Consider the following 24632-nt stretch of genomic DNA (forward strand, 5'->3'; position numbering starts at 1 on the left):
CACAATTCACAGTGAGGGAGAATCGCTTCCTCGCTGTGACGACGGAGAGCCACATCTAAAGCCTCTGCAGCACCTCTGATGGATCTGTCTAGATTGATGTACTTAAGTGTCTGCCAGTGTCTGTTTTGGAAAATAATAGTATCAGGCATGGGTGTGGTTCGTGTAGTGCTCTTGCACTGTTCAAGGTGCTTCGATGTGATGTAACCTGTCTAGTACAATTGTTCAGCTGAAGCAGACCTTTATGTGAATTGTTTTAGGAAAACTTTTGTTACCTTAACCCAGCTGTTATATCCTGGCACCACACCATCATTTTTCTCTTAATCATATCATAACTTTTACCAGTTGAATGTAGACACAAATATGATACTTTTTTGTATATATTATTTTCTGAAATATTGTATAAAATATGCAAAATAGGTTATATCTCGTTAAATATGCGCCTGGAAGGGATGAGACAGCCAAGCCTATGGGTTCGTAACTTTAACTCCGCAGCGCACACACACACACTTACACACATCAACTGATTAATGGACTGCTAAATGCATGTTTTTTTTCTCTTGCTTTGTTTGTTCTTTTCCATGTTATGTCTATCTCTGAGAAGCTACCCAGGAAAGGGCTGAAAATAGCCCATATTAATATATGTAACCTCTGAAATAAGGTTAAGGAAATCAATGCTTGCTAACATCATATAACATTCATATATTAGCCATTTCTGAGACTTAGATAATTCCTTTGATACTGCAGTAGCAATACAAGGATATAACATCTATAGAAGAGGCAGGAATGCTTATGGGGGAGGTGTTGCTATATATATTCAGAGCCATATCCCAGTATTGCTTAGAGAAGATCTCATGTCAAGTGTTATGGAAGTACTGTGGCTGCAGGTTCACCTGCCTCATCTAAAGCCTGTTATTTTGGGCTGTTGCTATAGGCCACCAAGTGCTAACAGTCAGTATCTAAATAATGTGTGTGAAATGCTTAATAGTGTATGTGATGTAAACAGAGAGGTCTACTTTCTTGGGGACCTGAATATTGACTGGTATTGATCAAGCTGTCCACTAAAGAGGAAGCTTACTGTAACCAGTGCCTGTAATCTAGTTCTGGTTATTAATCAACCTACCAGGGTGTTTACAAACACTACAGGAACAAGATCATCCACATGTATTGATCACATTTTTACTAATACTGTAGAACTGTGTTTGCTGGGGTCCAGCAAAATTAAGGCATTTTTAAAACCATTACAATACATTCACAACAGATTTCACAACATATGTGCCCTCAGGCCCCTACTCTACTACCACATATCTACAACACAAAATCCATGTGTACCTGTGTGTATAGTGCATATGTTATCTTGTGTTTGTATGCATGTGTCTGTGCCTATGTTTGTGTTGCTTCACAGGCCCCGCTGTTTCATAAGGTACATTTGTATCTGTTTTTTAAAATCTAATTTTGCTGCTTGCATGAGTTACTTGATGTGGAATAAAGTTCCATGTAGTCATGGCTCTACAGTCGTGGTCAAAAGTTTTGAGAATGACGCAAGTATTGGTCTTCACAAAGTTCGCTGCTTCAGTGTTATGAGATATTTTTGTCAGATGTTACTATGGTATACTGAAGTATAATTACAAGCATTCCATAAGTGTCAAAGGCTTTTATTGACAATTACATTAAGTTTATGCAAAGAATCAATATTTGCAGTGTTGACCCTTCTTTTTCAAGACCTCTGCAATCTGCCCTGGCATGCTGTCAATTAACTTCTGGGCCACATCCTGACTGATGGCAGCCCATTCTTGCATAATCAATGCTTGGAGTTTGTCAGAATTTGTGGGTTTTTGTTTGTCCACCCGCCTCTTGAGGATTGACCACAAGTTCTCAATGGGATTAAGGTCTGGGGAGATTCCTGGCCATGGACCCAAAATGTCGATGTTTTGTTCCCCGAGCCACTTAGTTATCACTTTTGCCTTATGGCAAGGTGCTCCATCATGCTGGAAAAGGCATTGTTCGTCACCAAACTGTTCTTGGATGGTTGGGAGAAGTTGCTCTCGGAGGATGTGTTGGTACCATTCTTTATTCATGGCTGTGTTCTTAGGCAAAATTGTGAGTGAGCCCACTCCCTTGGCTGAGAAGCAACCCCACACATGAATGGTTTCAGGATGCTTTACTGTTGGCATGACACAGGACTGATGGTAGCGCTCACCTTGTCTTCTCCGGACAAGGTGTTTTCCGGATGCCCCAAACAATCAGAAAGGGGATTCATCAGAGAAAATGACTTTACCCCAGTCCTCAGCAGTCCAATCCCTGTACCTTTTGCAGAATATCAGTCTGTCCTTGATGTTTTTCCTGGAGAGAAGTGGCTTCTTTGCTGCCCTTCTTGACACCAGGCCATCCTCCAAAAGTCTTCGCCTCACTGTGCGTGCAGATGCACTCACACCTGCCTGCTGCCATTCCTGAGCAAACTCTGCACTGGTGGTGCCCCGGTCCCGCAGCTGAATCAACTTTAGGAGACGGTCCTGGTGCTTGCTGGACTTTCTTGGGCGCCCTGAAGCCTTCTTCACAACAATTGAACCTCTCTCCTTGAAGTTCTTGATGATCCGATAAATGGTTGATTTAGGTGCATTCTTACTAGCAGCAATATCCTTGCCTGTGAAGCCCTTTTTGTGCAAAGCAATGATGACGGCACGTGTTTCCTTGCAGGTAACCATGGTTAACAGAGGAAGAACAATGATTTCAAGCACCACCCTCCTTTTAAAGCTTCCAGTCTGTTATTCTAACTCAATCAGCATGACAGAGTGATCTCCAGCCTTGGCCTTGTCAACACTCTCAACCGGGTGTTAACGAGAGAATTACTGGCAGGGCTGAAATGCAGTGGAAATGTTTTTTGGGGATTAAGTTCATTTTCATGGCAAAGAGGGACTTTGCAATTAATTGCAATTCATCTGATCACTCTTCATGACATTCTGGAGTATATGCAAATTGCCATCATCAAAACTGAGGCAGCAGACTTTGTGAAAATTAGTATTTGTGTCATTCTCAACTTTTGACCACAACTGTATGTAGTACTGTGCACCTCACATAGTCTGTTCTGGACTTGGGGACTGTGAAGAGACCTCTGGTGGCATGTCTTGATTGATTGAGGAATTGAAAAACTGTATGGTTGAAAGAGATGGGGCAAAAGGAGTTGCTAGTAAGTCTGTCTCCACGTCTGACTGGTTGACTAACTGCAAATTGAGAAATTATGTGACTAAACTTAACAAAAATCTTTTAGAATTTTGTAAAGTTAGTGTGGGGACAGGTGGAAAAATAGTTATCGATCAATAATGACAAACCTCCTGGCATTGACAACTTAAATGGAAGGCTACTGATGATGGTAGATGACTCTATGACCACTCCTATCTGTCATATCTTTAATCTGTCTAGAGGAAGGTGTGTGTCCTCAGGCATGATGGGAAGCCGAAGTCATTCCGCCACCTAAGAGTGGTAAAACGGCCTTTACTGGTTCTAACAGCAGACCAATCAGCTTACTGCCAGCTCTTAGCAAACTGTTGGAAGAAATTGTATTTGACCAAATACAATGCTACTTCTCTGTAAACAAATTAATAACATGCGTTCAGCATGCTTATAGAGAAGGGCACTCAACATGTACTGCACTGACACAAATGACTGATGATTGGTTGAAAGAAAGTGATAATCAGAAGGTTGTGGGAGCTGTACTGTTAGATTTCAGTGCAGCCGTTGCTATTATTGACCATAACCTGTTGTTGAGAACTTATGTTTTATGGCTTTTCAACCTCTGCCATATTGTGGATTCAGAGCTATCTATCTAATATAACTCAGAGGGTTTTCTTGAATGAAAGCTTCTCTAATGTCAAATGTAGAGTGTAGTGTACTGCAGGGCAGTTCCTCTACTTTTTTATATTTTTACCAATGACATGCCACTGGCATTAAACAAAGCTTTATGCTGATGATTCAACCATATACATGTCAGCAACCACAGCTAATGAAGGCACTGAAACCCTTAACATGGAGTTGCAATCAGTTTTTGAATGGGTGGCCAGTAATAAACTGGTCCTGAACATCTCTAATACTAAGATCATTGTATTTGGTACAAATCATTCCCTAAGCTCTAGACCTCCGCTGAATCTGGTAATGAATGATGTGGCTGAACAAGTTAAGGAGACTAAATTACTTTGCTACCTTAGATTGTAAACTGTTATTGTCAAAACATATATATTCAATGGTTGTAAAGATGGGGAGAGGTCTGTCCGTAATAAAGAGATGTTCTGCTTTTTTGACACCACATTCCACAAAGCAAGTCCTAGTTTGGGCTAACTTGATTATTGTCCAGCCATGTGGTCAAGTGCTGCTACGAAAACCTAGTTAAGCTGCAGCTGGCCCAGAACAGAACGGCACATCTTGCGCTTTATTGTAATTTACATTTTACATTTTAGTCATTTAGCAGACGCTCTTATCCAGAGCGACTTACAGTTAGTGAGCGCATACATTTTTCATACTGGCCCCCCGTGGGAATCGAACCCACAACCCTGGCGTTGCAAGCACCATGCTCTACCAACTGAGCTACAGGAGGGCTAATATAAATACTATGCATTCCAGTCTCTCTGGGCTAAGAGTTGAGGAGAGACTGACTGCATTACTTCTTCTTTTTTATAAGAAACATTAATGTGTGTAAAATTCCAAATAGTTTGCGTAGTCAACTTACGCACAGCTCTGACACACACATTTACCCCACCAGACATGCCAACAGGGGTCTTTTCAGTCCTCAAATCCAGAACAAATTCAAGAGAGCATACAGTATTATATAGAGCCATTATTGCATGGAACTCCCATCTCATATTGCTCAAATGAACAGCAAACCTGGTTTCAAAAAACAGATCAATCTATTTGACCTAGATATTTTTTGTGTATGTATTGATATGTTGGCTATGTGTGCCATTTAAATGTATGTAGTTCTGTCCTTGAGCTGTTCTTGTCTATTAATGTTCTGTATTGTGTCATGTTTCATGTTTTGTGTGGACCCCAGGAAGAGTAGCTGCGGCTTTCACAACAGCTAATGGGGATCCTAATAAAATATCTAAAATACCATATTTGGACAAGTCAGCCAAATATTTTGGTTTAATTTTTTTTTAAGACAGCCAGGACCGGACTTACTCAGACCGGTGTTTCTAATGTTTGGTATACTCAGTGTATGTCCATTTAAAAGTGGTTAAAATTCATGAAATGTTGATGATGGTAAATTGATAAACTAAAGAAAATATACATTTACATTACGTTTTTGACATTTTTATGTTTACTTTTTGAAAGTACTCATTGAAGGACCAAAATGCAATAAAATCTCAAAATTGATAAGTAGATGCAAAATTGTCATTTCAGCCTGTGGTGCCTGGTCTTAAGAAAGACACCACATTACAGTGGATGGTTAGATACATTTGTCATTTACATTTACATTTTAGTCATTTAGCAGACGCTCTTATCCAGAGCGACTTACAGTTAGTGAATACATATTTTTTTATACTGGCCCCCCGTGGGAAATGAACCCACAACCCTGGCGTTGCAAACGCCATGCTCTATCAACTGAGCTACATCCCTGCCGGCCATTCCCTCCCCTACCCTGGACGACGCTGGGCCAATTGTGCGCCGCCCATGAGTCTCCCGGTCGCGGCCGGCTGCGACAGAGCCTGGATTCGAACCAGGATCTCTAGTGGCACAGTTAGCACTGCGATGCAGTGCCTTAGACCACTGCGCCACTCAGGAGCCATTTAGCAGATGCTCTTATCCAGAGTGACTTAGTTAGATGACTACTATGTTTCTTTTTTTTTATTATTCTCTTTGTTTCTCTTTGTTTCTTTAGAGTATGTGTTGATTCATCTGTCGTTTCTCCACTTGGAGAGAAGGAAACTTGCTCTCCTTTCTCCTAACGCAGTTAACCATGTTACACAGTGATTGCACTATCACTCTCCCTCCCCCTTAATTACCTTAACGTGCAGTAGATATCAACAACGGCTCTCACTGCAATTATAGCATCCTGATGATCACCATCCACTCCCTTTATTTATTTATCTCTCTCTCTCTGATTTGAGGGAATAATGAATGGAGCCAAATACAGGCAAATCCTTGATGAGAACCTGCTTCAGAGTGCAAACGACCTTAGACTGGGGCAAAGATTTACATTCCAACAGGACAATGACCCTAAGCATACAGCCAAAGCGACGCTGGAATGACTTCAGAACAATAATTTGAAAGTCATTGAGTGGCCCAGCCAAATCCCAGACTTGAATCCCATTTAAAATCTGTGGAAAGAATTGAAGATTCACCGCCGCTCCCTATCTAACTTAACAGAGCTTGAGAAAATATGTAGGGGAGAAAATCCCCCAATCCAGATGTGCAAAGCTGATACAGACATACCCAAGACAACTCAAAGCTGTAATCGCCGCCAAAGGTGCTTCTACAAAGTATTGACTCAGGGGTGTGAACACTTATGTTAATGAGATATTTCTGTCTTTTCATTTTCAAATTTCTAAAAACATGTTTTCACTTTGTCATTATGGGGTATAGTTTGTTTATGGTGGAGGAAAAATCTATTTAATCCATTTTGAATTCAGGCTGTAACACGACAAAATGTGAAATAAGTCCAGGGGTATCGATACTTTCTGAAGGCACTGTATGGCTATATATTTTGCCCTGCAGATAAAGAAAAGCAGCCTGCACATGGTTTATTGCATCATCTACAATTGTAACATTGGGAACCATCAATGACTATGTATGAGCGTTCTCTCTCACGATGTGTTTCATTATTGAACTGGCATTGTTGATTCATTGTTTGTTTTGTAGTACACATTTATTTAGCCTCCTGCCTTCATCACACACAAAGGACCAGATCTGGTAGAGATGTTAGTACAGTAAGGATGATGAGACTTGAGGTGTTTCTGCCTCTTCAAATGGAAACCAACCAAATCCCTGCAGTGTTCTTCTTCAAAGAGAGGATGAGTGTTTTCACGGATTCCTAGAAGAACAGCTACTGCTATGTCTCTCTCTTGCTCAAAACGTGAACTCTCATACCTTAGGCTTAGGCAAAATACACTAGAAAACTTGGGTCACGTTCAGCAGGGTGCAACATACTGGCACTGAACATTGCAGATGGAATGTCATGAGTAGAGTTGACATGATTCCTTACTCTACATGTCAGTGAGGCATGTCTGTCATACACAATATTTGAACAGTTTACAATGTTGTGCTTTGCTGAACACAGCCTTGGGTCATGTTCATTAGGCCACACCTTCGGAAAACGAAAATACGTTTTTCTTATTGAACAAGTTCAGATAGTACCTTGTTTCTCTCTGTTTTCGACCATTTTTGTGGTTTCTGGTATGTTGTCTCCCACAGAGAAGCTGGTACCAGACAGAAGAGGAGTACTACCTCTTACTCTTCAGTGTGGCTGTGTGCGGCCTGCGCTTCATCAGCTTCAACCTGGAGCACTGCTGGTGCCCCCTGGAGGCTGGAGGACTGCAGCAGCAGCTCTACTGGCTGACAGCCTACTCCTTCTACCATCCTTTGTTCTTCAACGGACCCATCCTCACCTTCAAGGACTTCCTCCAACAGGTGAGATATCAGCCAATTATCTGTTAGGACAGGTTAGATATCAACCAATGAGATGTCAGGGCAAGAGGAAGTCAGGCGAAGTCAGTCAATGATCTTTTAGGGCAGGAGGAAGTCAGGTGAAGTCAGCCAATGAGCTGACGGCGCGGGAGGAAGTCAGGTGAGATATCAACCAATGAGCTTTCACCTTCAAGGACTTCCTCCAACAGGTGAGATATCAGCCAATTATCTGTTAGGACAGGTTAGATATCAACCAATGAGATGTCAGGGCAAGAGGAAGTCAGGCGAAGTCAGTCAATTATCTTTTAGGGCAGGAGGAAGTCAGGTGAAGTCAGCCAATGAGCTGACGGCGCAGGAGGAAGTCAGGTGAGATATCAACCAATGAGCTTTCACCTTCAAGGACTTCCTCCAACAGGTGAGATATCAGCCAATCAGCTGTCAGGGAAGGAGAAAGAAAGGTGAGAAATCAGCCAGTGATCTGACAGGAAAGGCGCCAATTTTCTAGCAATTTTCCCTGCTGGGTACTCCATTCAATTTTCATTTGAGAGCAATTGATGCAGAAGTTATTTTTTTAGCAAATGGGTAATGGAGCAAGATCAAGAGGTATCCCCTTGGTTCCAAACTCTTGCTTCCCAAAATGAAACATCACTCTCCAATTTCTCATCACAGATTGAAAAAGACAAGTCAGTGTTGCAAGATGTATCTGTGATTCCTCTCTCTCTGGTATAGTTTTAGACTCTGAGTGTGAAGGCTCAGGGATTTCTCAGCGCCTTGGGGTGAGGTTCTGACTGAGCGAGTTTTATAAGAGCAAATAAAAGTGCTGCAATGATCCGTTGCTGTAGCTTTAGTGAGTCAGCAGTCGGCATACTTTATACGCCACTCTTTGAGCATTTGCTTTAGCCTGCCTGGAGGGCAGGTTGGAGGAGGTTTGCACTTTTGGGACTTTTCTATTGGTTCCATCGCAACAGGCAAGCTCAATCAAGCACAGCTAAAGTACTAGGAAACATTTGAAATACTATTTGAACCCAGGTCTGCAAAGCACAGCTAAGCTTCTTCAGGGAGGCTAAAGCAACCACACAAAGTATTTGAAAGAATTCAAATGGTATTTGAATCTAGGTCTGAGTGAGAGAATGTCATATTGAATAGGTAAAGGCCAAAAACAGGGGAAGCTAACTGGGGTAAGGTTATTGGGGTATGTGGGTAGTGCTTGTATGGAAAGAATCCCTTCCATTATTTATCATGTCCTCACCAGTCCCATCACCATACGGACTATCAGAGGAGCAGTGTAGGCTGGTAACTTGAAAAACTGAGGAGGATGGTAAACCCACGGTATAGGCGTGGACCGCACGGAGACGACAAAGCATGTTTCAAAAATCGTCAACGACATTCTTTTAACCTTACATTTAATGAAGACATTTATATTAAAATATTATGGGGAATGGGATTGAGAAGGCTACTTACAGTGTTAGGAAGGGATCACAGCAGTGATTGAATGAGGGTATGAGGCATAAGTTGAGATGTTCAGAGGCTTGACTTCAGTGCAGGACAGGGATTGTGGTGTTCAGAGGCTTCAGTGCAGGACAGGCTCATCATGGATGGATGGTGTTGAATAGCTCAACTATTCCACTGAGGGTAGGACAGGATTTGACTGGGTAGACGAAAAACAATAACACAACACCGTTAGACAAAAGAGCTAAGAATGAGTTAGTCCAAGCAAGGATTAAAATCACATTGTGTAATAATGTGATTGGGTTTATATGTGATTGACTACATACAGTAATGAGAGAAAATTGACAGGGCTTGGAGGGGAAACATTCAATGCGCCAGGAAGAGGGTGAGGAGCCACGAGCCTCCTAGGTTTTGTATTGAAGTCAATGTAACCAGAGGAGGACGGAAAATAGCTGTCCTCCGGCTACACCATGATGCTACCCCAGAGGGTGCTGTTGAGACTATTGTAGACCTTTATTGCAAAATAGTTTGTTTTAATCAGGTATTTGGTAACGTAAATATATAACATAAGTATAACTTTTTATTTTTTTTATTTACATTTTATTTTTATTCACTGAGTAGTATGGTCCTCCCCTTCCTCCTCTGAGGAGCCTGTATGAATGCTCCTCACAACACTCTGAGCACCCCAAAGTCATATAATGTTAACCAATGTGTTATAGCTTTTTTATAAAAAATATATAGATGATTACGTTTATAAACCCCTTTATAAATCATTTTTTAAGTGTACCTTAATGTGTTACCTTTGTGTGATTGTTGCAGATATCTGTGAAGGATCGTGGTGGTAGGATGACGTTCCTCTCACTGCTGGCCAACGCTGGGAGGATCTGTGTGTGGTGGCTTATAGCAGAGTACTTGATCCACCTGATGTACATGCACACTATACAGGCCAACGAAACATATCTGGAGATCCTGCCGCCTTGGGCCTTGGGTAAGTGTTTCTGTGTGTGTGTGTGTGTGTGTGTGTGTGTGTGTGTGTGTGTACATGTGGGCATGTGTTTATGCATACATGTGTGCGTGAAGTATGTACATGCATGTGTGTTTGTAATGTTCAAAACCGCCGTACTCTATTGAGCTAAGGAAACCGCCTCAAACTTGATTCTTGAGTTCGATGATAAAGCCATCTGTTCAGTTATACTCCTAATAGTGTATTCTGAAATACAATTTTACACATTAATACTATCAATATTAATATCTCAAAAGTACCCTTTTTGATTTTGTTCATTTTTAGACATTGTTTTAAATAATATACTCTACAAGTACATCACATTTCCAGAGTGGTCTTTCTGCTACTTTTAAAGATGATCCATTTTATAAGCACCACCAACACAGTGAATGGCAAAATGGATTCAAAGGAACTCGCTTTGCTGGTGATTTTTCAGATTCAGATTGTTTAATAGTCACATGTACAGGTTTGCAGCTGTGATTGCAGGGTACAGTGAAAATCTTGCTGTATGTGCAATGTGGCATGTGATTGGTTAAGGCCTGTGATTGGTTAATGACCTATAATGTAAATGTATAAAATTGATAATTTCTTCAAAAGTAGCAGAGAGCCCACTCTGGAGACCCATGGGGCGGCGCACAATTGGCCAAGCGTCGTCCAGGGTAGGGGAGGGAATGGCCGGCAGGGATGTAGCTCATTTGGTAGAGCATGGCGTTTGCAACGCCAGGGTTGTGGGTTCGTTTCCCACGGGGGGCCAGTATGAAAAATAAAAAAATAATGTATGCACTCACTAACTGTAAGTCGCTCTGGATAAGAGCGTCTGCTAAATGACTAAAATGTAAATGTAATGTAAATGTGATGTTTGAAGAGTATATTGTTCAAAACAATATGTCAAAAAATAAGCTAAGTCAAAAGGGGTACTTTTGAGATATTAATAGTAATTTTTGTAACCATGTACAGTTCACGGATCATAAGGTCTTACAGGAGGCATGTATAGGTCTAAAAAGGGCCTAAAATGGCCACCACCATCATGATTTGTGATACAAATGTAAAAACCATGATAAACATCATTCCTCCCAATAAAGTTTCTACGTGAGTATTACCAGAACAATCGGAGATACCAAAAATATTTTCGGGCCATGCTGCCGTGGAATCGACCCAATACAAGTTTTCAGGCAGCCTAATGGTTTTTGAGATGGAAAGCTACTTAGTGTAGTAGTAGTTAGTTATGAAGTAGGACACAAATTGACAGCTGCTTTTAAATGATCTGAATTCTTCATCTTGGAGGTAATGAAATAGGTTGGTTTGTCACCGAACAGTCTGCACTATGCCGTCTGCAGTAAGCAATATGGCAGCCATTCTCCACCTGGCCTATCAGAGGGCAAGATGGAGCTACCACCATATTACTAACACAGATCCAATCCTCTCAGATATACACAAGTACCTAGGGGTAGAGGCTATGGGTTTATTGTTTTGATTCAGGGTTTCTTTCCATGCAGTCTATCTGCTAGTCCACTATTGAACACTAAGATTGCGTAAGTGAAGGTTAATTATTTTGGCGCACTTGAAGGAAAATAACCATATTTGAATCTTAGAAGGTCAATTCACATGGCAGTTGTTATGAGGGAGTTGGTGCGTTCCAAATGGCACCCTATTTCCTATGTAGTAAACTAATTTTGACCTGGGCCCAAAGTTGTGTCATTTGGGACTTAGCCAGTGACTGCTGCCCTCTTGTGAAGCAAGTTGAATGTTTTTCTATTTGTGGAAAGGGATTTAAAGATAGATTGGATAGTAGGAGCACAATACACAATTCTACATAATATAATAACATGTAATATCACAAAGCAATTCCTGCCACTCATCTGCATCCCCATGTTGGCCATAGATCATTTAAATGGACATCCTGTCAGTCAGTACTGTACTGTATGTTTGTAGAGAGATAGGGCTCTATGCCTTTAGTGTGTCAGTCAGTGTGTATGTAGCCTATTGTACTGTACAGTGCATTCGGAAAGTATTCAGACCGCTTGACTTTTTCCACATTTTGTTACGTTACAGCCTTATTCTTAAATTGATAAAATTATAATTTTTCCTCATCAATCTACACACAACACCCCATAATGACAAAGCGAAAAAAAGGAATTGTCCGTAGAGCTCTGAGACAGGATTGTGTCGAAGAACAGATCTGGGGAAGGATACCCAAACATTTCTGCAGCATTGAAGGTCCCCAAGAACACAGTGGCCTCCATAATTCTTAAATGGAAGAGGTTTGGAACCACCAAGACTCTTCCTAGAGCTGGCTGCCCGGAAAAACTGAGCAATCGGCTGTAACGTAACAAAATGTGGAAAAAGTCAAGGGGTCTGAATACATTCCGAATGCACTGTATATTCTGAGAAAGAGCTCTATGCATTTATGATCCAAATCAAATTGGTATAGACTAGCAGTGAAATCCTTACTTACTTTTCCAACAATGCAGAGTTAAAGATAAAATAAAAATAGTGACACAAGGAATAAATTCACAGTAAATAATGAGTAAAAAAAACATGGCTATATACAGGGAGCACCAGTACCGAGTCGATGTGTAGGGGTATGATGGAATTGAGGTAGCTATGTACATACAGTGCATTCGGAAAGTATTCAGGCCCCTTGACTTTTTCCACATCTTGTTATGTTACAGCCTTGTTCTAAAATGAATTTTAAAATAATGTTTTCCCTCATCAATCAACACACAATACCCCACAATGACAAAGCGAAAACATGTTTTTAGAAAGTTTTGCAAATGTATTAAAAATAAAAATAACTCACATTTACATAAGTATTCAGACCCTTTACTCAATACCAATATTGAAGCACCTTTGGCAGCGATTACAGCGTCGAGTCTTCTTGGGTATGACGCTACAAGCTTGGTACACCTGTATTTGGGGAGTATCTCCCATTCTTCTCTGCATATCCTCTCAAGCTCTGTCAGGTTGGATGGCTGCCAGCTGCACAGCTATTTTCAGGTCTCTCCAGAGACGTTCGATCGGGTTCAAGTCCGGGCTCTGGCTGGGCCACTCAAGGACATTCAGAGACTTGTCCCGAAGCCACTTCTGCATTGTCTTGGCTATGTGCTTAGGGTCGTTGTCCTGTTGGAAGGTGAACCTTTGCCCCAGACTAAGGTCATGAGCGCTCTGGAGCAAGTTTTCATCAAGGATCTCTCTGTACTTTGCTCCGTTCATCTTTCCCTCGATCCTGACTAGTCTCCCAGTCCCTGCCGCTGAAAAACATCCCCACAACATGATGCTGCCACCAGCGTGCTTCACCGTAGGGATGGTGCCATATTTCCTCCAGACGTGACGCTTGGCATTCAGACCAAAGAGTTCAATCTTGGTTTCATCAGACCAGAGAATCTAGGCAAACTCCAAGCGGGCTGTCATGTGCCTTTTAGTGCAGAATGGCTTTCGCCTGGCCACTGTACCATATAGGCCAGATTGGTGGAGTGCTGCAGAGATGGTTGTCCTTCTGGAAGGTTCTCCCATCTCCACAGTGGAGCTCTGTCAGAGTGACCAATGGGTTCTTGGACACCTCCCTGACCAAGGCCCTTTTCCCCCCGATTGCTCAGTTTGGCCGGGCGGCCAGCTCTAGGGAGAGTCTTTGTGGTTCTAAACTTCCATTTAAGAATGATGGAGGCCACTGTGTTCTTGGGGACCTTCAATGCTGCAGACATTTTTTGGTACCCTTCCCCAGATCTGTGCCTCGACACAATCCTGTCTCGGAGCTCTATGGACAATTCCTTCGACCTCATGGATTGGTTTTTGCTCTGACATGCACTGTCAACTCTGGGACCTTAAATAGACAGGTGTGTGCCTTTCCAAATCATGTCCAATCAATTGAATTTACCACAGGTGGACTCCAAGTTGTAAAAACATCTCAAGTATGATAAATGGACACAGGATGCACCTGTTTCCATTGATCAGGGTCTGAATACTTATGTAAGTAAATAAGGTATTTCTGTATTTTATATTTAATAAATTGGCAAACATTTGTACGCCTTTTTTCACTTTTTCATTATGGGGTATTGTGTGTAGATTGATGAGGAACATGTTTTACTTAATCCATTTTATGGAAAAAGGGAAGGGGTCTGAATACTTTCTGAATGCACTGTGTAGGTAGGGGTAAAGTGACTAGACAACAGAATAGATAATAGACTGAGCTGTAGCAGCGGCATGTCTGGCGAGTGTGAAAGTGTGTGTGTGGCGTCAGTATGCATGTGTGCACATGCTATGTGTGTGTGTGGGACTTTGTAATGTGTGTGTGTGTGTTGGGGTGTCAGTGTAAGTATGTGTGAATGTGTGGGTAAATGATAAACTCCTGGATGTGAGTCTTGGGCTTTGGATTCCAGTCTAGAATCCCGCATGTTCTCCATAGAAATATAATTATGGAATATTTTTTTTTTTTTTCCATACCTCATACTCCCTGGTTCCATGTCCTTCCCAACGCCCCTGTTCTCACCGATCTGAGTGGACTTAGTAGATGTAAGGAAGATTATCTTGAGGACTGGAGTTGGAGAGAATCCTGGTATAGAACATTCATTTTAGAAGTTGTACTGTATGTCTGATTTTTAGAAATAGCTAATGTGAGAATGTCCGCTGTTAACATGGAGGTCCCCAATAGTATTTTTTCCTCTCTCAGCCTATCAGCATAAAGCATTGATAAGCTACACAGATGTAGCTAGTGTAGCATGGCAAAACAGCAGTGGTAGGTTGGACGGTACAGTAATTTACTGCTGATGCTGCACTAAGTGCAGACCATGGAGGGGAATTACACCCCCATACCACTCCTTATCTATAGTGCAGCACATAATCAGGCAATACAAGTTTAGCAATCTCATCTTTTGCTTAGTAATGCTACCCTGTGGTTATTTTTAGATGTGCTATGGTTGTAATAACTTCATTAGACAATGTAATAGCAGTAATCCAGATGCACATGCCTGGGTAGGAAAAGGGCATGGTTGTCCCATAGTTGTTATTATTATGAGTGGTGTGTGTGTTGTATGTACAGTATATGTATTGCCACCACAGGCTATTTTTGATTTGAACAAAATTTAAAAAAGTACAAATGTAGTTTACATTCCCTTCTCTTTTGTGTATGCTCATTCTGTTCCTCTATTTTCACTGTTCTTTCTCCTGTCGCTCCCATGAGCGACCATTTTTCGTTCAGTCATGGAAACCGCACACTACAAAACGTTTAAGTACATTTACATTTTACATTCTAGTCATTTAGCAGACGCTGTTATCCAGAGTGACATACAGTTAGTGAGTGCATACTTTTATTTTCATACCCAATTTATGTTCTCACGGTGAGGCTATTTATTATTTCCATACTGTTTAGAAAACCTTTGTGAAGGCATTTTCAAGCAGATTCAGGGTTGAGATAAGAGCGCCCAACTTGGACTTCCTTGTAAATTATACATTGATGTCAGTGGGACATTTGCTGGAAATTGAATTCACAGGTGGTTCTCAAGTCTAAAAACTGTCCGATATAAATAAATTATACATGCTCCATGTTCAGTTGAAATAACCAATGGAAACAGTCAGCAATACTGTGTGTTTCAAATAGGGCAAAATGTTATTTTTCCTGACATGTTCCTGACATGTTGACCCCAATGCCCTGCCTGCCTGTGGGGAAAACAACCTGTGGTTACCTAGGTTACCCCATTGTCTCACAGCAAAAACTTCACCTTTTTCAAAAGTAATTTTCTTGTCTGCTTGTTTTAGTCAATTACAAACTACATTTAAAAAAACTACAACTTGGCTGAAGATTACTTTTCAAAATTGCCTGCTCCTGGGCATTCTCACTACTTAGAAAAACGTAATATTGTAGCGCTTTTCATGATGGTGCTAGCAGCCACGTGAGTGAGTGCAAGCTAGCTACTGACCGGAACATTAAGCTAGCCAACCACACAAACAAACGGACTATACAGCTAGAAGTAGTAAGTGGAGTTAAAACAAACTATACTAAACAAGTTAAATGTCTTACCTGTGGTGAAATGTTTTCCACACACATACAGTGCCTTCAGAAAGTATTCACACCCTTTGACTTTTTCTGCATTTTGTTGTACTACAGCCTGAATTTAAAATGGATGAAATTTAGATGTTTCTTGTCACTGGCCTACACACAATACCCCATAATGTCAAAGTGGAATGTTTTCAGTTTTTTCTATTTTTTTTTTTACAAATAAATTAAAAGCTGAAATGTCTTGAGTCAATAAGCATTCAACCCCTATGTTATGGCAAGCCTAAATAAGTTAGAGTAAAAATGTGCTTAACAAGTCACACAATAAGGTGCATGGACTCACTCTGTGTGTAATAATAGTGTTTAACATGATTTTTGAATGACTACCTCATCTCTGTACCCCACACATATAATTATCTGTAAGGTCCCTCAGTCGAGCAGTGAATTTCAAACACAGATTCAACCACAAATACCAGGGAGGTTTTCCAATGTCTTGCAAAGAAGGGCACGTATTGGTAGATGGGTAAAAAAACAACAGACATTGCATATCCCTTTGAGCATGGTGAAGTTATTAATTACACTTTGGATTGTGTCTCAATACACCCAGTAACTACAAAGATACAGGCATCCTTCCTAACTCAGTTGCCGGAGAGAAAGTCAAACGCTCAGGGATTTCACCATGAAGCCAATGGTGACTTCAAAACAGTGTAATGGCTGTGATAGGATAAAACTGAGGATGGATCAACAACATTGTAGTTACTCCACAACACAAACATAAATGACAGAGTGAAAAGAAGGAAGCTTGTACATAATAAAAATATTCCAAAACATGCATCCTGTTTGCAATAAGGCACTAAAGTAAAACTGCAAATAAGGTGGCAAAGAAATTCACTTTTTGTCCTGAATCAAGGTGTTATGTTTGGGGCAAAACCAAAACAACACATTACTGAGTACCAATCCATATTTTCACGCATAGTTGTGGCTGCATCATATTATGGGTATGCTTGTAATCGTTAAGGACTGGGAGTTTTTCAGGATAAAAAAGAAACTGAATGGAGCTAAGCACAGGCAAAATCCTAGAGGAAAGCCTGATTCAGTCTGCTTTCCACCAGGCACTGGGAGATGATTTCACCATTTCAGTAGGACAATAACCTAAAACACAAGTCCAAATCTACATTGGAGTTTCTTACCAAGAAGACGGTTCCTGAGTAGCCGAGTTATAGTTTTCACTTAAATCTGCTAGAAAATCTATGGAAAGACCTGAAAATTGTTGTCTAGCCGATTTGACAGAGCTTGAAGAATTTTGAAAGGAATAATGGGCAAATGTTGCACAATTCAGGTGTGGAAAGCTCTTAGAGACATACCCAGAAAGACAAAGCTGTAATCGCTGCCAAAGGTGATTCTAACATGTATTGACACAGGGGGTTGAAGACTTATCATATCAATATAATATATATTAGTGTTTTATTTTTCGTTAATGTTTTACAAATGTTAGAATTTTACTTCCACTTTGACATTATAGTATTTTGTGTAGATCGTTGACAAAATATGATCATTTAAATCCATTTGAATCCCACTTTGTAAAACAAAAAGTTGAAAAAGCCAAGTGTGAATACTTTCTGAAGGCACTGTATATATTGCCGACCACCCCACGGTTTGGGAACCACTGCCCCAGAGGCACCAATTCAACCATCTTTAGAGAGCCTTATCAAATATTAATATGCACAGATCTCTTTCTCGTCACCATCATCAGTTGTAGGGTCTCTGTACTGAAACTGTAACTCATCTTGCCATCATAAGTAGATATGCACTGTAACAATAACATTCCACCCATATCTCTTTGGCTGCTTTCCAATAGTCTTATTTCACAGGGTTTCGGTTGATTCCATTTCAATTAAAAGTTGAATGTATTTCAATTTATGAATGTCTTATTTATTCAGGGTACAACTCTGACTTATGCATAAATCATTAATTGATGTCAATAGGAGACTTGCATGGAAATTCGACTTGAGCGTGCAGATCTGAAGACCGAATATCGCCCTTATTGAATACCAATTAATCATGAGTGGAATTGACTTGATTTATGATACTTGAGATGTTAACTTAATGTACAGTATAAGATGTCATATCATAAGCTGATCCTGGCAGTTAATGTGTATTTTCGTTTACTTAAATCAAACCTCCATTGCAGTTTTTACACAGTAGAATATAAACATTACCTTTCTTCCAGTGGACTAGGAAAAAACGCAGTATAAGACGTGCACAATTCAGAGTGGGAGATTGGTAAGGTAAGGGCGCAGATTGCAAGTAGTCAGAATACCACCTTGGGGCAGTAGTAAACATAGATACTATAAACAAGGCTATATCTCTCCCTCTCCTTATCTATATCTCTGTCTCTACCTCCCTCTGGCAGGCTGTCCCTGGCATTAATCCAGTTCTATGTACTGTATATACTAAGTACATAGTACTGACACTATATATGTTAAGGCAGGGTTTCCCAAACTCGGTCCTAGGGGACCCCAAGGGATGCACATTTTGGTTTTTGCCCTAGCACTACACAGCTGATTCAAATAATCAACAAATCATCAAGCTTTGAGGTCCCGAGGACCGAGTTTGGGAAACACTGTGCTAAGGCTTCATCCGTCTCCTCCTTACCCATCTCTCTCGCTCTTGCTCTACCTCCCTCAGGTGGGCTGGCCCTGGCGTTAGTCCAGTTCTTCTACGTGAAGTACCTGGTTCTGTTTGGTGTTCCGTCTCTGCTAGCTGGAATGGATGGGCTGGACCCCCCGACGCTACCGCGCTGTGTCAGCATTATGCACAGTTTCACAGGAATGTGGAGGTGAGGCTGGAACACACAGGCGCACTGTCGCACACAATCTATTTTAAGTCAGATCAAGAGTTTTCTCACTGCAGCTCTTGAGATGAGGCTGGAATAGGATGTAGGATCTTAATTTGAGACAGTTTGCTTCAGCAGGAAAATAATCTGCAGCAATAGGAAATGTGAATTGTCATGTGGATTATAATTAATGGACATTTTGTAGGGGTTGATAAAAAAACATTTGGAAGGGAAAATCAAGTCTGAAATTTCACAGTGGAAATTACAAACTTCCGAAGCCTTTTTAAACCTCAAATACACTACAAGTTTAAAAAGTCATCCTGCAACAGGGTGATCAAATTTAAGATCCTATATCTGTATACAACCAGCGCCTTTTTATCTTGACCTTCACCAGAACGAGCCAAGATTGTCAGAATAAGGGTGTGTGTGGGTGTGTGTGCATGCTTGCGTCTGTGTTTTGAGATGTAGTTTTTAATGCGTCAGCAGGTAAGCTTGATAAGGCTTGCTAAATCCATTGTAGGCATCAAACAAGCCAATCAGTCTAATTTGATTACAAAGCTGATGTAAGTGCTGTGCCAAACTTTTACTGCAGGTGGCAGTGTTGCCTAAGTTTGTCTACCAATTGAAAGTCTTGGGAATTTCATCTGAATAGAACGCACACTCAGGGTAGCCTAAATTGGCATAAAAAAATGTATGCTCATCATTGACATATTACATAAGTCTTTAATAATGTCTAAAAATTTGATATTTGATGGCTGTGTCATGATGGCATGGTTCATGTCCTATTTTTACTTTAGGCTGACAAAGACCCTGTAGGCTGAGTGGCTGATCTTGGGTTGTTGCTAAAAGGCTTTAATGGAAAGCATGTAGCAGGTATTATGTTGGCGTTCATGTGGAAACCATGGGTGTTCTCTTAGATTCAGTGATCTCTTACGTTGGCAGGGAGTTCTTGTTCTAGAAGTCTAGAAGTAATGGGGAAATGTTTCTGTTCTTTTATTGACTTGGTCTCATGTGAGAAAGCTGTAAAAACAAAAAACAAAATATATATATATATATATATATACAGTGCATTCAGAAAATATTCAGACCCCTTGACTTTTTCCACATTTTGTTATGTTACAGCTTATTCTAAAATGGATTAAATAAATGTTTGTCCTCATCAATCTACACACAATACACCATAAGGACTAAGTGAAAACAGGTTTTGCAAATGTATTACAAATCAAAAACAGAAATAACTTATTTACATAAGTATTCAGAGCCTTTGCTATGAGACTCCCAAAAAATGTTTGGGCCATCCACTGACACCGCCTAGTATATAGGTCCTAGATGGCAGGAAGCTTGGCCCCAGTGATGTACTGGGCCGTACGCACTACCCTCTGTAGCGCCTTATGGTCTGACGCCGAGCAGTTGCCATACCAGGTGGTGATGCAACCGGTCAGGATTCTCTCGATGGTGCAGCTGTAGACATTTTTGAGGATCTGGGGACCCATTCCAAATCTTTTCAGTCTCCTGAGGGGGAAAAGGTGTTGTCGTGCCCTCTTCACGACTGTCTTGGTGTGTTTGGACCATAATAGTTTGTTGGTGATGTGGACACCAAGGAACTTGAAACTCTCGACCCGCTCCACTACAGCCCTGTCGATGTGAATGGGGGCTTGTTCGGCCCTCCTTTGTCTGTGGTCTACAATCAGCTCCTTTGTCTTGCTCACGTTGAGGGAGAGGTTGTTGTCCTGGCACCACACTGCCAGGTCTCTGACCTCCTCCCTATAGGCTGTCTCATCATTGTCGGTGATCAGGCCTACCACTGTTGTGTCGTCAGCAAACTTAATGATGGTGTTGGAGTCATGCTTGGCCAAACAGTCATGGGTGAACAGGGAGTATAGGAGGGGACTAAGCACGCACCCGTGAGGGGCCCCCGTGTTGAGGATCAGCGTGGCAGATGTGTTGTTGCCTACCCTTACCACCTGGGGGGGGTCCGCCAGGAAGTCCAGGATCCAGTTGCAGCGGGAGGCGTTTAGTCCCAGGGTCCTTAGCTTAGTGATGAGCTTTGTTGGCACTACGGTGTTGAACGCTGAGCTGTAGTCAATGAACAGCATTCTCACATAGGTGTTCCTTTTGTCCAGGTGGGAAAGGGCAGTGTGGAGTGCGATTGAGATTGCATCATCTGTGGATCTGTTGGGGCGGTATGCGAATTGGAGTGGGTCTAGGGTTTCCGGGATGATGGTGTTGATGTGAGCCATGACCAGCCTTTCAAAGCACTTCATGGCTACCGACGTGAGTGCTACGGGGCGGTAGTCATTTTGGCAGGTTACCTTCGCTTTCTTGGGCACAGGTGCATCCTGTTTCCTTTTATCATCCTTGATGTTTCTACAACTTGATTGGAGGCCTCCTGTAATAGATTCCATTGTTTGGACATAATTTGGAAAGGCACACACCTGTCTATATAAGGTCCCACATTGACAGTGCATGTCCGAACAAAAACCAAGCCATGAAGTCGAAGGAATTGTCCGTAGAGCTCCGAGACAGGAAATGTCTGCAGCATTGAAGGTCCCCAAGAACACAGTGGCCTCCATCATTCTTAAATGGAAGAAATTTGGAACCAACAAGACTCTTCCTAGAGCTGGCCGCCCGGCCAAACAGCAATCTGGGGAGAAGGGCCTTGGTCAGGGAGGTGACCAAGAACCCGATGGTCACTCTGAGAGAGCTCCAGTGTTCCTCTGTGGAGATGGGAGAACCTTCCAGAAGGACAGCCATCTCTGCAGCACTCCACCAATCAGGCCTTTATGGTAGAGTGGCCAGAATACTTAAGTAAATGTGATATTTCCGTTTATTTGTAATACATTTGCAAAAATGTCTAAAAACCTGTTTTTGCTTTATCATTATGGGGTACTGTGTGTAGATTGATGAGGAAAAAAACAAATGTAATCAATTTTAGAATAAGGCTGTAACGTAATAAAATGTGGAAAAAATCAAGGGGTCTGAATACTTTCCGAATGCACTGTATGTATATGAGCCAGTTTCGTCATTACTCAAAAGACCGGTGATTGGGACCTCAAGCATCGTACCCTAAGCGCCATGTGAACCCCAAGCACGTGTAGTATTACAACAGCTAATACTGGTGGTGTCTCGTCATTAGGTTCTGAACTTTTTCCTGGCCAGGTCACATGGTAAGAACAAACTGTCTCTACACATAGGGGACACCAAGAACTCACAGAGATCATTTGATCAACATACTGCAACAAGATCACTCTCACTGTGTGATGCTTAAGGTTTCTAATGTCCTGTGTTTTGGGTTACGAGGTCCATTTCATTTTTACAGTTTTCTTATCTGAGAACAAGGTTATAAAACAAAGTAAGTGTTTCCTTCAACTTTGTTATAAGCAGCAGTGTTAATAACATACTACAATACACCTCACAGCGATGGAACACAGTGATGGGTGAAAAAATCAATACTTACGTTTCCAGATATTATATGTTTTGATATATTGTATCATTTTGACAATCTCAATATTATTTTTGGGCTAGTTGGCTGTACCTGCACCAAAACACCAGTGTTTATCCTTCATAGCTTGTTCTCAGTCGTCTTTTTAAATAAGGAGCCAATTATTTTTCAGCACTTTTATTTCCCTGACTGATCCAAACTCGTTTTCTCATGGCTCTCTTGCAGACAAATGGTGAGCAATATGTTTGTAACATCAATCACAATAAAATCACAGTATCAAATCGCAATACATATAGAATCGCAATACAAATCGTATCGGCGCCTAAGTGTCGTGATAATATCGTATCATAAGGCCCCTGGCAATTCCCAGCCCTAGATGACAGCTGGGTTACAACTTATTAAAATACCCCTCTGTGGAAAACCATCTCTCAAACCCTCTTTCTTACCCTGGGACATAGACTCAAACTTTATAACTCTCCAGCCCCAGCAGAGGCTACCATCCCCTGGTCGTTCACACCGCTGGTCCTGGTCACTCTGTTGCTAGGGGTCTTTCTAGGACACACCCAGTGAACTCTGATTGGGACATTTGACTGCCCATCACCACATTTGACCCTGCCTACCTGCATCTCCTCAGTGCACCTGTCCAATAGGCAGGTGGGACCTGGACAAGTATAAAAGCACAGTCCAGACCAATCCGGGCTCAGTTTTCAGCAAGCAGTGGCAGATCGAGGAGCTCTCCCATAAATCTCGGCCCTGCACACCAACAGCTGGGCCACACCCCATGGATCTTCCTCCTGTCTGGTTAATAATATAATATGCCATTTAGCAGACGCTTTTATCCAAAGCGACTTAGTCATGTGCGCATACATTTTTACGTATGGGTGGTCCCGGGGATCGAACCCACTACCCTGGCGTTACAAGCGCCATGCTCTACCAATTGAGCTACAGAGGACCATACTGGTTGTACTGTAAGCTTGTATGTACTGTAAGCTGTCTGATAGCCATTTCTGCCATAGGCCTTAAGATGGTCACTGGCCAGTGTTATTATTGTTATGCAACCTAAGATGGCCGCCCCCATTGCCTTATCCAACATGGCTTCTGTTTACATATTCCCATTGTTAGCCACATAGCATGCTAACCTGCTACCGCTAATGGTTCTGGTTATATTATTGCCTTGTTAGCCCATGACCTTCAGCCTGCTTGCCTAGCGTGCTAAGTTATTACCTGTGCTAGTTGGCCTTGTGTATACATTGCGCAATGTTTATCATATTAGCCCATTGCTAACACCTTATAGCTGCTATTGTATATATTGGTAAACTGTGTGCTGCGTTTGCTATAATAGCCATAATACCATTAGCCTCACTAACGCTAGTTGCCCTGTATATATTGTTAAGCCTAATAGGATGCTATGCTAATACCTGATGTATGCTATGCCATGTTCACTGCTGCTGTACCATTATGTACAGTGGGGAGAACAAGTATTTGATACACTGCCGATTTTGCAGGTTTTCCTACTTACAAAGCATGTAGAGGTCTGTAATTTGTATCATAGGTACACTTCAACTGTGAGAGACAGAATCTAAAACAAAAATCCAGAAAATCACATTGTATGATTTTTAAGTAATTAATTTGCATTTTATTGCATGACATAAGTATTTGATCACCTACCAACCAGTAAGAATTCCGGCTCTCACAGACCTGTTAGTTTTTCTTTAAGAAGCCCTCCTGTTCTCCACTTATTACCTGTATTAACTGCACCTGTTTGAACTCGTTACCTGTATAAAAGACACCTGTCCACACACTCAATCAAACAGACTCCAACCTCTCCACAATGGCCAAGACCAGAGAGCTGTGTAAGGACATCAGGGTTAAAATTGTAGACCTGCACAAGGCTGGGATGGGCTACAGGACAATAGGCAAGCAGCTTGGTGAGAAGGCAACAACTGTTGGCGCAATTATTAGAAAATGGAAGAAGTTCAAGATGACGGTCAATCACCCTCGGTCTGGGGCTCCATGCAAGATCTCACCTCGTGGGGCATCAATGATCATGAGGAAGGTGAGGGATCAGCCCAGAACTACACGGCAGGACCTGGTCAATGACCTGAAGAGAGCTGGGACCACAGTCTCAAAGAAAACCATTAGTAACACACTACGCCGTCATGGATTAAAATCCTGCAGCGCACGCAAGGTCCCCCTGCTCAAGCCAGCGCATGTCCAGGCCCGTCTGAAGTTTGCCAATGACCATCTGGATGATCCAGAGGAGGAATGGGAGAAGGTCATGTGGTCTGATGAGACAAAAATA

The 24632-nt window shown here is 41.6% G+C and overlaps 1 protein-coding gene across 1 annotated transcript in view; it reads left to right on the forward strand.

The window, feature by feature from the left end:
- Positions 1-24632, forward strand: part of hhat (hedgehog acyltransferase) — a 96499-nt gene that overhangs the window by 6830 nt on the left and 65037 nt on the right. The window contains exons 6-8 of the mRNA XM_084168618.1: positions 7399-7614; positions 9880-10048; positions 18741-18891. Coding sequence (XP_084024744.1) covers positions 7399-7614; positions 9880-10048; positions 18741-18891 — 536 coding nt within the window. The remainder of the gene's footprint in view (positions 1-7398; positions 7615-9879; positions 10049-18740; positions 18892-24632) is intronic.

The sequence above is a fragment of the Coregonus lavaretus genome, assembly GCF_964263955.1.
Source record: "Coregonus lavaretus genome assembly, chromosome: 1".
Taxonomy (NCBI): Eukaryota; Metazoa; Chordata; class Actinopteri; order Salmoniformes; family Salmonidae; genus Coregonus; species Coregonus lavaretus.